Source organism: Humulus lupulus, chromosome 8 (assembly GCF_963169125.1).
Source record: "Humulus lupulus chromosome 8, drHumLupu1.1, whole genome shotgun sequence".
In the NCBI taxonomy this organism is placed as follows: domain Eukaryota; kingdom Viridiplantae; phylum Streptophyta; class Magnoliopsida; order Rosales; family Cannabaceae; genus Humulus; species Humulus lupulus.
In genome coordinates this window covers 37,578,078-37,591,326 of record NC_084800.1, presented here as the reverse complement: position 1 = coordinate 37,591,326, position 13,249 = coordinate 37,578,078, and the positions used below count along the sequence as shown (strand labels likewise).

At 37.4% G+C, this 13,249-nt stretch overlaps 2 protein-coding genes across 3 annotated transcripts; one reads left to right on the top strand and one right to left on the bottom strand.

Annotated features, from left to right (window-relative positions):
- Positions 1–1,342: 1,342 nt before the first annotated feature.
- On the bottom strand, positions 1,343–2,521 carry LOC133795275 (uncharacterized mitochondrial protein AtMg00810-like). The gene has a single exon (XM_062232730.1). The coding sequence runs from the start codon at positions 2,519–2,521 to the stop codon at positions 1,343–1,345; it is 1,179 nt and encodes a 392-aa protein (XP_062088714.1).
- Positions 2,522–6,724: 4,203 nt separating this feature from the next.
- LOC133796845 (AT-hook motif nuclear-localized protein 1-like) lies at positions 6,725–11,361 on the top strand. Of its 2 annotated transcripts, none has more exons than XM_062234528.1 (6): positions 6,725–7,067; positions 7,671–8,056; positions 9,069–9,136; positions 9,427–9,558; positions 10,397–10,558; positions 10,731–11,361. In XM_062234528.1, exons 2-6 carry the CDS (start codon positions 7,714–7,716, stop codon positions 11,022–11,024), a joined length of 999 nt encoding a protein of 332 aa, XP_062090512.1. In that variant the 5' UTR covers positions 6,725–7,067; positions 7,671–7,713; the 3' UTR covers positions 11,025–11,361. The 2 variants fall into 2 exon arrangements, with proteins under 2 accessions (XP_062090512.1, XP_062090511.1); XM_062234527.1 differs by having other exon boundaries at positions 6,725–7,091.
- Positions 11,362–13,249: the final 1,888 nt, after the last annotated feature.

The following is a 13,249-nucleotide window of genomic DNA, read 5'->3' as shown; positions in this document are numbered from 1 at the left end:
ATAATAGTTACTGTTTTTAATTCTAAGATGATTAAAAAATTTAAGTGTGAATTATATAATTTAGTTTTCGAAAACCGAAACCATTATGGGTGTGGGGTTAGTCAAAGGACGTAAAATCAGTTTGACTGGCATGTGCGAGACACAGGAAAACGAGGTCCTGACCCCTGACTGTCTGATAGGCACCGTAACCTCGGACAAGTTTAACGGTTTCTCCACGGACTCGTTCCAAGTCCAACCTGCAAGGTTTTGCTCACCACACAGTGCGAGGACTTCTAGCTTTGCTCGACAACCAATCATAACAAGGCCCTGCTTTTTTTTTTGGGCCTTTCCTAAGCTCGCAACCGAATACTTGCCTTACTACTCACAATAATCATTACTGACATTAGTTGATCCTTTTGGAGACATTTGGAAGTATGAACTCACTAACATTTGTTTCACTCACAACTTTGGTGAAAAGTTTTTTGTTATCAAAATTTTTGTTTGACAGTAACGTCTTTGATTTATTTTCTTAATGGTCGTTTTCATAGTTGCACCGCCACCTACCTTCTTTGTATTTGTATAGGTCAAAATATAAATGTGAATTATTGAAGTTTTAATGCGTGTAAAAATACTTGCTTTTGTTTTTTAGACAATCCTATTTTCTTCTTAGTTTTAATTTCTTTTTTCATTTCGTGTAATTATTAACTTTATCTATTTGCTTGTATGAATATTTGGAAAAGAAGAATGCCCCCCTTAGCTTTTATTTTTTACTAGGTTGGGTTTTATAAAAATAAAACTAATATAAATTTATGTATGTATTGCTAAGTTATGAATGTGACGGACATATATAGATTATAAAGTTTCAAAATGTTATCCATTGGGCAATGATCATGCGTTGGCTCAATTAAAAGTCACAAATTGTATTATCTCAACCACTACAGCACTATACAATATAGCTTTTAAAAAAAGACATATATATATTAATATAATATACTAAAATAAAGAAGATAAGATCATATAAGTTTATCATATTCCAAATTGATACTCGCCTTTATTGGCTAAATAATACTAGTGGTAGCACATTCAAAATTTCACTAATTTTTTTTTCTTTCAAAGATATTATTAAGATTTTGCAATACTACTCGAAATTATTAACTGAAAACAAACAGAAAAGAAAGAGAAAAATAGAAGGAATAATAGAAGCTGTTTTGTATTCCTTGAATATTCAATAACAGAGTACATGAATATATACAGTCCAATAAGGAGGGGACCAATGCATAGAAAATGGACATCTGTCCTTTACATATAACCACTATAACCATTGTAACTAATCAGAGAAATACAATAATAAAATGAGATTAATTTATGGTTTAACATCCCCCCGCAAACTCAACGGGCAAGGAAGGACGTTGAGTTTGGTGCGTAAGTCATGGAACCGAGAAGCCACAAGCGGTTTGGTTAGACAATCTGCAAGTTGATCCGACGAAGGAGTGAAGACAAGACGAAGACTACCACGATTGACCCGTTCACGCACAAAGTGACAATCGATTTCCACGTGCTTGGTACGAGCATGCAGAACTGGATTGGAGGCTAAATGAAGGGTGCTAATATTATCACAATGAAGCACAGACGGGTTGGAGACTGGAAATCCAAGTTCAGCCAGCAATGTTTCAAGCCAAGAGACTTCGGAGGCCCCATTGGCAAGGGCTCGATATTCAGATTCTGTACTGGAGCGTGAGACCACTTTCTCCTTGGAAGAGGACCACGAGAGAAGGTTAAGGCCAAGGAAAACACAATATGCACTAGTGCTACGCCGATCATCAGGACAAGAAGCCCAATCTGCATCGGTAAAGCAGCGGAGTTGTGAAATAGAATCGGGCTGAATGAAAAGTCCCAAGTGAGGAGTCCCTTTAAGATATCGCAGTACCCGCTTCGCAGCCTGTAGATGGACCGTAGTAGGGGAATGCATAAACTGGCATAACTTGTTAACTGAGTAGGAGATGTCAGGCCTAGTGAATGTGCAATATTGAAGAGCACCGATAATGCTGCGATATGAAGTGGCATCGGAGAGCAAGTCACCATCATGAATAGAAAGAGAGCCCAAAGCTATTGGAGTAGGGACTGGTTTGGAGTCCAAGAGACCTGTTTTTGTAAGAAGATCTCTGATGTACTTGGTCTGAGAAAGATGCATTCCATGAGCAGTCCGAGACACTTGCAAGCCCAAAAAATAGTGTAGCGAACCCAGATTTTTCACTGCAAATTTGGTGCGAAGATAACCAATCAAATAAGAAATAACAGCAGAGGTAGATCCTGTGATGATAATATCATCTACATAGATAAGAACAATCAACATAATAGCTCCAGATCTGTACATAAACATAGAACAGTCAGCTTTTGATGCTTGAAAATCCCAATCCAGTAAGGTAGTAGTCAACTTAAGAAACCAAGCACGAGGGGACTGCTTCAAGCCGTATAGGGACTTAGCAAGTTTGCAAACATGCGTGGGGGCAGCGGGATTCACAAAACCAGGCGGCTGGGTCATATAGACAGTTTCAGTTAAGTCCCCATGTAAGAAAGCGTTCTGGATGTCAATCTATTGGACAGGCCAGTGAAAAGAGACAGCGACGGAGAGAACCAACCGAATAGTGGCTGGTTTGATGACGGGACTGAATGTCTCATGAAAGTCAAGACCAGCAGTTTGATGATAACCCTTGGCAACTAAGCGTGCCTTGAAACGATCAACCGAACCATCAGCATTAAGTTTAAGCCGATAGACCCACTTGCAGCCAATAATAGTACACTGTGGAGGCAGCGGGACAAGAGTCCAAGTACCTTGAGACTGAAGAGCATCAAACTCTTGGCGCATAGCCAACTGCCATTCCGGCTGAGAATTAGCCTCCTTGAAAGTGGACGGCTCAATAGGTGTACCTGCAACCACACTATAAAATAACCGAGGTTTGTGAATCCCAGATTTAGCTCGAGTTACCATAGGGTGAAAATTATGAGGGGTAATGGTAGGCACACATGGACCATGCAAACTTACGGCGGGAGAGGTGGAGGGAGGAGACACAAGGGGAGTGATGGGACAGGGGGAAGTCTCGGGTGGGGGAGTGGAAGAAGAAGCTGCGGGTGAGGAAGGGGAAGGGGAAGGCTCGGGTTGGGGAGGGGAAGCCTCGGGTTGGGGAGGGGAAGGGGAAGGAGAAGTCGCGGGTGAGGAAGGAAAAGGTAGAGTATGAATGACGGTATGAGATGGCACGGGAGGGGTAGAAAGTGAAGAGATAGAGTGAGCATAAGGAAAACGGAGTTCATTAAAAACAACATGGCGAGTAACATAAAGACGACCAGTGGAAGCATTAAGACAGAGATAACCTTTGTGATGGCTACTATACCCAAGAAATACACATGATGAAGACCGAAATTCTAACTTATGAGAGTTGTATGGCCGAAGAAAGGGAAAACATTCACACCCAAAGACACGAAAATGAGAGTAAGAGGGATCTTTGTCATAAAGAACACAAAAAGGAGTTTGATAAAGTAAAACACGAGTAGGGAGACGATTGATAATGTAAATGGCAGTAGAAAAAGCATAGGGCCAAAAATGAAGTGGCATATGGGCGTGAGCTAATAGGGCAAGACCGGTCTCAACTACATGGCGATTCTTACGTTCGACACGACCGTTTTGTTGAGGAGTGTATGGGCAGGCCAGTTCATGGTGAATGCCATGATGAGAGAAAAAAGTGGACAGGGAACGGAATTCACCGCCCCAATCCGAGCGAACACGCTTAATGGAACCAGTGAATTGAGTAGAGACCATGGATTTAAAGGTAAGAAAAGCTTGATAGGCCTCATCTTTTGTTTTAAGTAAGTAACACCAAGTAAAACGACTATAATCATCAATGAATAAAATAAAATAACGAACACCAGTGACAGAAGAAACAGGGGAAGGTCCCCAAAGATCCGTATGTATTAATTCAAAAGGCATTGAAGCCCTAGATACAGAATTTGGGAATGGAAGTCGGTGAGACTTAGCCATTTGACAAGAGGAACAAAAACGAAAATGATCTTTCTTAGAAACTGAAATATTACACTTAGAAATAACACGAGTGACAACATCAGGTGAGGAATGCCCTAGACGAGAATGCCACAAACTGAGGTCGGTCTTGGAGGAAAGGAACAACCGTGGGGATGATGACGGAATGGAAGGAGGAGTAGAGACACGGTAGAGACCATTTTCAAGAAGACCCTTGAGGAGAATGCGATTGTTTGCCTGAGATTTAACAAGAAAGAGGTGAGGATGAAATTCCACATAAGCTGCATTATCTTGGCATAATTTGGAAACACTTAACAGATTTTTAGTGAGAGAGGGAGAGTAATACACCTGACTGAGTTGAAGGGAAATATGATAAGCAGGTAAGGATGCATGGCCAATATGAGAGATAGAGACTTGCTTACCATTACCCACCGTAATTGTGTCACCACCATGGAAAGGTTGAGCCGATTCCAACAGATTCATGTCGGGAGTGAAATGATGAGACGCCCCTGAGTCCATGTACCAGTTCGGGTCCATCACAGTTTGGGGAGTAGCTGATGGAGTGGGGAGTAATGGTGGCTGAGAGGGATGCTGGGAAAAATAGGCAGTATACTGTTTAGGAGGTGGGGAGGGACTATACTGATGGTTATGGCGATGATAGCAATAAGCGGCGGTATGGCCCAAACGAAAACAGATTTGGCACTTAGGGCGGTAAGGGAGACGGGTATTGGGAACATGAGGAGAAGAAGAAGTAAAAGAGGAAGGCAGCGGAGGACGGGAGGGACGAGTGGGGGCCTGAGCAGGACGATAGGAGGAGGAGGGAAACTGTTTTGGTTTGGGTTTGGAGAAGGGAAGCTGGGTAAAATTGGCTTGAAGGGAGCTAATGGTAGCGGCAGAAGTTTGACGGTCCAAACGAGCCTCAAAACTGAGAAGAAGAGAGTGAACTTCTTCAATGGAAGGACGATCCGACCGAGCCTGAATAGAGCTCACAAAGGAGTTGTACTCCGGTCGCAATCCATTGAGTAGATAAATCAGCTGATCTTTGTAAGAGACGGGGTCACCAACAGAAGCAAGAATGTTACATAATGATTTCAATTTCTGCAAATAAACAAGAGCAGTGAGGCCATCCTTCTTCAATGTCTGCAAAGAGGTTCGGACCTCAGAAATTTTGGCAAAAGAGGCAGCAGTGAAGAGTTGTTCCAGAGAATGCCAAATAGCAGAAGCAGTAGAGAAACCCACAATCTGACCAAGAAAGGAATCAGAAATAGAAGCATATAACCAGCTCATTATCAACCCATTATACCTGTGCCAGGATGAGAAAGCTGGGTTAGGGACCGTGGAGGCAGCATCAAGGAACTGGGAGGGGCACACCACCGAACCATCAAGATAGCCCTCAAGGCCATTAGCAATCACAATATTCAGTAGCTGCATCTTCCAAACCAAATAGTTGGAATCATCAAGTTTGATGGTAATTGTTTAGGTCACCGAAGGAAATGCGGAAGAGGGGATCGGACCAGAAGAGGAAGAAGGGCCGATCGGGGAAGACGCGGCTGGAGAACTGGGCGGAGCCGGCACCGGTGACGGCGGAGAACCAGTGGAGCCCGTACTTAGGTCAGAGGCCATGGATGCGTATCACTGGAGCTCTGATACCATGAAAACAAACAGAAAAGAAGGAAAAAAATAGAAGGAATAATAGAAGCTGTTTTGTATTCCTTGAATATTCAATAACAGAGTACAGGAATATATACAGTCCAATAAGGAGGGGACCAATGCATAGAAAATGGACATCTGTCCTTTACATATAACCACTATAACCATTGTAACTAATCAGAGAAATACAATAATAAAATGATATTAATTTATGGTTTAACATTAACTACAAGTATTATATTACAATCATTTAGGCAATTACGTGTAAAATGTTGAAATGGAAATATGTGCTAAGAATCTCTATGTACTACATTATTTGTATAGACTTTAACAGACCACAACAAAATCCAAACCACACAACACAAGTATTCTATCTAATTACATAAATTGTCCTTTCATTCCATTATCGTACAATGTAAGAGTAAGATTACATGGGTCACACGTGTTAAATGGTCATTTCCCATGTACAGAAAAGAACAAGAACAACCTGTCCCAATGCTACTGCAATATGCAGACAGATCTTTCATTCTCACGTGCTACTCAGCCTATCCAATCTGATCTCTCACCCTCATTCTCACCTGCAGGTGACGTAAACTCTCACCTTCACAATCAACCTAAAAGCACAGGAACCAACCGCCCTTGCCCTCTCTTCACCCATCATTCGTTTTTTTTTCCTTTATTAAAGTGGCAAATTTCGTAATATTACAACACAAAAAGGTTATTTCGGTAATTTCGCTCTTTTCTTTGCCGAGAAAAAGACAAAAAGCAGGTCAGCGGCAACAAAAAGGACCGGCTCCCTAGCATGCCTACTACAACTTTGCAGCTTTAAATGGAAAACATATTAATAAATTTGGAAAAAGTTATTTACTTTTCCTCCTTAATTTTCCAATGTCTGTCCCCTAAAATTACCAATTTAACCATTCATCCAAATTTTAAATTTTAAGTTTCTCCCGGACGTGAAATTGTTTCTAAACTAAATTGTATTTATCGGGTTTAGTAAATAATATAATATTAATTCCCTAAAAAATAATAACATAATAATATTTCATTACACATCTAAATTGCTTTTATTTATTTTTTTGATTTCTCTTTCTTTTCTTTTATTAATTTTTTTTACCATATTACTCACATTCTCTCTCTAGTCTCTGTTTTCAGACAGCTTTGGAAAAACCGGCTAGTGGTCTTTTATTTTCAGACTGCAAAAAATTATATATTTTTATTCTATTTTCTATTTTCTATTTTCTGGCGTTCATTTTCTCAGAAAACAAACGGGTTATTTTTAATTGTTTATTTGTTTTCCTGTATAGTTTTGACGAGTAGGACTACTGTTTGTTGAGCTCTGCTAATGTGAAAAGTTAAGCTTAGTCACAGCTCTGAGCTAACCGGAGTGTGGCAGTTACAGTCACAGGTTATGATCTTTATATTTTTTCAGGTGGATCTTTTTTTTTTTTTTCTTCAGTTTATGTTTCTTACAAATTTTTTTTTTCCGTCTTTGTTAACTTAAGTTTTTCTTTTGATATATTTACATGTTATTTAGTATTTGAGTTATTTGTGGGTTATGTCATAAAGGTTTGATCTTGAAGAACTTGGAGGCCGAGAGCTGAGCTTCACTCTGTTTTTCCCTTCAAAACTTCCTTTTGTTTTTACCATAATTAAAATTTGGCGTTTTTAAAAAATTTTCTACAATTTTGAGTGAAAGGGGTTTTGCTGTTTTGATCTCTAGAGTTGAACTTTTTTTTTTAATCAAATGTTAATATTAAGGTTAAGTTTTCTGAATTTTTTATTTATTTTTGTTTTGGAATATGATTTAGGAAGAATAAATTTTACTTGTGAGCATACCTTTAGTATCTTTTTGGTTGGTAATAATTTATCTAATATGTTAGGGCTTATAAGGTATATAGTGTTTTTGAAATCCTAGTTCATAAAGATTTCTGGGTTGCTTTGGAGGAAAAATGTGTACGTTTTCCAAGTTATCTAAACTATCGTTTGGGATTTGTTTGATATGTTGCAGATGCTAGTAACTGTGGTGTTTTTGTGAACTTGTTGGTATATGCATGGAAGCAAGAGAAGGTATAAGTTCAGGAGTGACAGTGATAGGAGCTGAAGCTCCATCAGCTTATCATGTGGCCCCAAGGATGGAAAACCCCACTCAGGCTTCTGGATCACCTCAGGTTGCTGCTTTACCAGTGAGTGTGGGATTGGCTGAAACCACAGGGAAGAAGAAAAGGGGTAGACCCAGGAAGTATGGACCAGATGGGACAGTCACCATGGCATTGTCTCCCATGCCCATTTCGTCCTCTGCCCCGCCTTCTGGTGATTTCTCATCCGGGAAGAAAGGGAAAGCCCGGTCTGGAGAGTACAAGCAACACAAGAAACTTGGAGTGGAACATTTTGGTGGTGGGTGGTATTTTACATTTATTGACTAAATTACATTTGATAGCATTGTCGTTGAGCTTTGAGAATGATTTTTGTTTGTTTATAAGGGAAATGGATATCATAGATATGCTTACTTGGATTTTTGTTTGAAGTATGATGGTTTTGTTTTGGTTTAGAAAGAACATATATGGTTTGCTTATCAATTTTTTTTAGTATTGGAACTACTTTAGAATTAGATTCTGATGTTGCGTGCACACTTGAATATTTGAAATAGGAGTCTAGGAGTTTGGATTATGTGAAAACTTAAAAATCATATCTTAATTTGAAACATTCTTTAACGATACTTGCCAAACTTTATGTGGGTCCTTTTTAGAAGATGCTTATGTTTATTTTTGGAACCAGAATACTTGATTTTCAAGTATTGGGCTTTTCTGCGATTGGTTGAGTAAGAGAATATTCCTAATATGGATGGCTAAGGTGTTTTGCATCTTGCCTTTTTTTAGGGTTCTCAAAACTAGTTGCCCTGAGATGGATGGAAAAAACTTAATGAAACTGATAATGAGTTGTATCATTTTGTGTTTGGTAATGTCAATTAGTTATGAAGAGGAAGCAAAAACAAAATGTTGTCACCTGTGAATTTATCCATACTTTGTTTATGTGATACTGACTTTAAATTTAAAACTATAATTTCTTAAAGCTTTATACCAATTTTGCATGAATCCGTGTAAGTAAATAATTTAAGAAGAGATACCACTGTCTCCGCTTGTCTAAATTGACCTTATTTCCAATTTTAGTTTATTGTATACACGTCACGGTATCATATTACTCTCTTACTAGTTAAAGAAATCTTGTAGGTCTACACTATTGTAGTAAGTTATTTATTCCAGGTCAAATCTTGATAGCAATGGTCTAATAGAGTGATCTTATTGGAATTTATGAGACCTAATCTATATGTAATCATTACTTTAATTTACTTGTACATGTGAGCTGATTCTAATGGAGCTAAGCATATAGTATTATCATCCATTTGCAGGTGAATGGAATACAAGCTCGCTTGGTACAAATTTTATGCCCCATATCATAACTGTTAATGCTGGCGAGGTATTTATTCCTAGAAGTTAAATAACTTATTTCATTTGCCATATTTTGATACACTTATTCTACAAGGCTTTCATTTTTGTGCTGAATTATTCACATTAAGACTGATCTCAGTTGCATCATTGAAGTCTTTAAAGTGAGGAAATCTTGTGCTGTGTTATTATTTGTTATTCCATTGCCCATTTTCAATTTTATGGCCGAACCGTGACAGTTTCATTTGCTTTCCTTACCCTAATATTTTGCTTTGCATTTCTGATATTGATAATGATTTTTATTCTGTTCTTCATTTTTAGGATGTCACAATGAAGGTTATATCATTTTCTCAACAAGGACCTCGAGCTATTTGCATCCTATCAGCTAATGGAGTAATTTCAAATGTTACATTGCGTCAACTGGATTCTTCGGGGGGTACTTTAACATACGAGGTATGGTAATGATCCTTCCAATTTAGAATGCCTTGTTTTTGCTTTGTTTCGCACAAGGTTCATTCAACTTTCAAAACCAATATTTAATGTAATGTGTCAAATGTTTTCATGTCACTTAAATGATTCTAGTTGTCTGTATTGGATATGACGATCGGCAAATGGATGGGTTGTCATGACGCCTACACAAAAACATGCAGACACAGTGATAGCTTGGCATGTCTGTGTTGAATTTTATGGAAGTTGGTGGTTAACACATGCAAGTGTGTGTGTCACTGTTTTGTATTTAACTAAACTTTTGTTCTCTTTAGGAAAACCAGTTGATTTTACAGTTATATTTGGTTGCTACAATTATACAAAATTAAGGATGTTCTTGTGCCAAATTTTACCAATTAGTAAGTCAAAATTACAAAGTTTTCTCCTAATATATATAAAATTTCAATATAAATCTCTTCCGATTTAACCAAATGTAAATTTCAATATAAAACTGTTGATGCTAAAAATGCATTACAAGAGCGTTTTGTTTTAATATAATTAGCCATAACAAGAAGTTTCTTGAATTCCTTGATCGTATAATTTTGATAGAATTTTCCAATTTTTTAGTAACTCTGTTAGTTTGAATAATATTGTTGGAGAACTTGATAGGAATAGGAAATTTGACCCAATAAGTATTTGAAAACACAGTATGGGAGTTGGAAAACAAGAGTGTGTGTCCATCCATTCATTTAATAATGTAAGATGGGTTTGTGATGTTCCGGGTATATGGGTTCACCAAGTTGGGATCATCTATATCTGATACTGTTCTACTTCATTTCTAGGGCTTATTATTTCTTTCTTACAGGGTCGTTTTGAGATACTATCTTTATCTGGATCATTCATGCCCACTGAGAGTCAAGGAACAAGGAGCAGATCTGGTGGGATGAGTGTCTCTTTAGCAAGCCCCGATGGTCGTGTTGTTGGGGGAAGTGTTGCTGGACTACTGGTGGCAGCTAGTCCTGTGCAGGTAAATGATTCCATTTTTTATGTTCTTTGGGATAGTACACTTAAGCAGTAAACCAAGTAGCAAGAACTCAATTTAGATAAAATCCTGACCCCTCAATTTATTTTTCTCTATTTTAAACATGAACTGTAATTTGAAGAAGACTTACTCTGACCTTTATTTCTGAGCATATCAGGTTGTGGTGGGCAGTTTTCTACCAAGCAGCCAGCAAGATCAAAAGCTGAAAAAGCATAAGACCGACGTATTGCCTGGGAGTGTAGCACCAGCCGCCACCATAGCTACTGCAATGCCAGTTTCCAATGCTGAAAAAGAGGATGGCATAAGTGTGCATGGACACCAAAACTCTGGTAACCTGAGACCAAATCTTTCTCCGTCTCCTTTCCAGAGAGAAAACTGGCCTGCCATGAATTCCATGCAGGATTCGAGGAATTCAGCTACCGATATAAACATATCTTTGCCCGGAGGTTAAACTTGGACAAATGGCCTCAAGCAGCCAAAGCCTTTTGCTGACCGACATTGATCACTGATATTGTTCTGAATTGAGTCTCTCTGCCCTTATCTCTAAATTGCCTTTAAAATTACTTATGGAGCACCACCACCACAGGTTATAGTAAGGGGTTGTAGTTTTCCATCTCTCACTAAGGTTTATACACTTTCTTATCTGGTAGGATATCTGATTTGTAGGCTCATTTAGTAGCTCTCTTTAGCTGTTATTATCAGAATTTATGGATGTAAGGACAATTTATTTCTTTTTTACGACTGAATTATTTATTTGCCTATTGGTGACAATTTCCAAACTTTGAGTTTGTCCATGACTGGAGCTGGCTTCACTACCCATCCCAAAGGAACTTATTAGATGAGAAAAAAAAATCAATACTTGTTAATAAAATTAGCTAAGTTAACCCGGCAAGATTTTTGCTTCAATTATTTTTTTTTCAAATACCATTTCAGAAAGGAATAAAAAAGACGAGACAAGTAAAGAAAAGAATAATTAATAATTTTGAAGTTTAAAATATTAATCCAACTTATGTAGTTAATGTAAAAAAAAATATTAGACTAAACACAGTTATTATATCTATATTATCAAAATGCTCTTAAATCAAATTGATTTAAACTATTTAACTCTACTTATTCTGCAACTTAGTAACTTCATTACAATCGACTATGTGATGAGTAAGACATTATTGCTATCTATTTTGCTAAAAATATACTGATTCTCAGAGAATTTTTTTTGTAAGAATATGTGAACTGCCACGATGGACGACTTTATAAATTTTACTATTAAGTTGATACAGAATATTCTAAAGGATTGAGGGAGTAATTTAATTCTCTCATAATAATTGTGTTTGCAGTAACGAATTATTATGCCACATAATGTGCTTCTTTTTTGGTTACATGTTTGTATATATTAGTCTAAGATCACAGAAAATGTGCTGGCTGATATATACGTACCAGTAACATGTACAATTTAGTAATCATATCCTATTATACTGTGTTGTATTATTCTAAAAACGTCATTTTGACACCTCTTAAAAGAAGTACAAAACTTGGTATTTTTTATTTTTTGTAGAAGGGTGATGCTCTAATTTTCAGACCCCACTTTTCGCAAATTGGGACCATTTATGGAAATCTTGAGCAAGTAGAAAATAATAACAAAGATTTTCAGGCCAACATATAATACATCTATAAAGAAGGGACATTCTAGATTGGCGCAGGAAGAGTAACCGTGTCCGCTTCAAAACAAGGATAATGAAAGTGTTTTAAGTCAAATTAGTACATAATTAAATATGTTTATATATTGCTTGAAATGAACTTAACATTTACAATTGCTTGACATTTTTTTCCTTAACTTTCTTAGAAATTCTTCATATATTTCAAACATCCCCAACAACAGGGACTGAAAAAAAAGCGGTTTTTAAACCAGGGACATCCTAAAGAAATATTCTCTCTAGAAAATAAAATAAACTTGATTTTATTTGGATAGGGAGTAGGGCATGCATGATGAAGAACATCTTCAAAGTTTCAAATGTTAATGTCCAACATTACATTATTTTGAATCTTCCTCTCACACTACAAGAAAAAGAGTCGTTGTAGATCAAGAAATCGTCGCTGGAGGTATACAGCAACGACATGTCGGTCGTCGCCCAAATGACGTCGTTGTAGGTCCGTATGTGTAGCAATCTACGGCGATGACAAAATGCAGTCGTCGCAGTAGAGAATCTTTTTTTTTTGGTTGGACTAAGATATTGCGATATGTCGTCGTTGTAGGTGGTTGCAAAATTTGAATTTCAAAAACTTCTACAGCGACGACATATGGTCGTTGTGGGTCCGTCGACCGCTCCATCTACAACGACACGCCATGTCGTTGCTGAAGAGAACGTGAGTTTATATGCCTTCAGCGACGACATGGCGTCGCTGTAGTGTCACGAAAACTCTGATTTTTGTGTTCAACGTGCATCATACGACGACGTCATGTCGTCGCTGTAGGTGTACAATTTAAAAAAAAATATATTGATTAAAATTTATTTAATAAAATATTAAATATTAATTAATTAATAAATAAAACCAACTTATTTAATTAAATAATAAAAACATTTTATTAATTAAATAATAAAATCAATTTAACAATATCTATAGTCTCCAAAATGTAAGATAATAAAACATAAGTAGTATTGTCTCCAAAATAAATAAAAA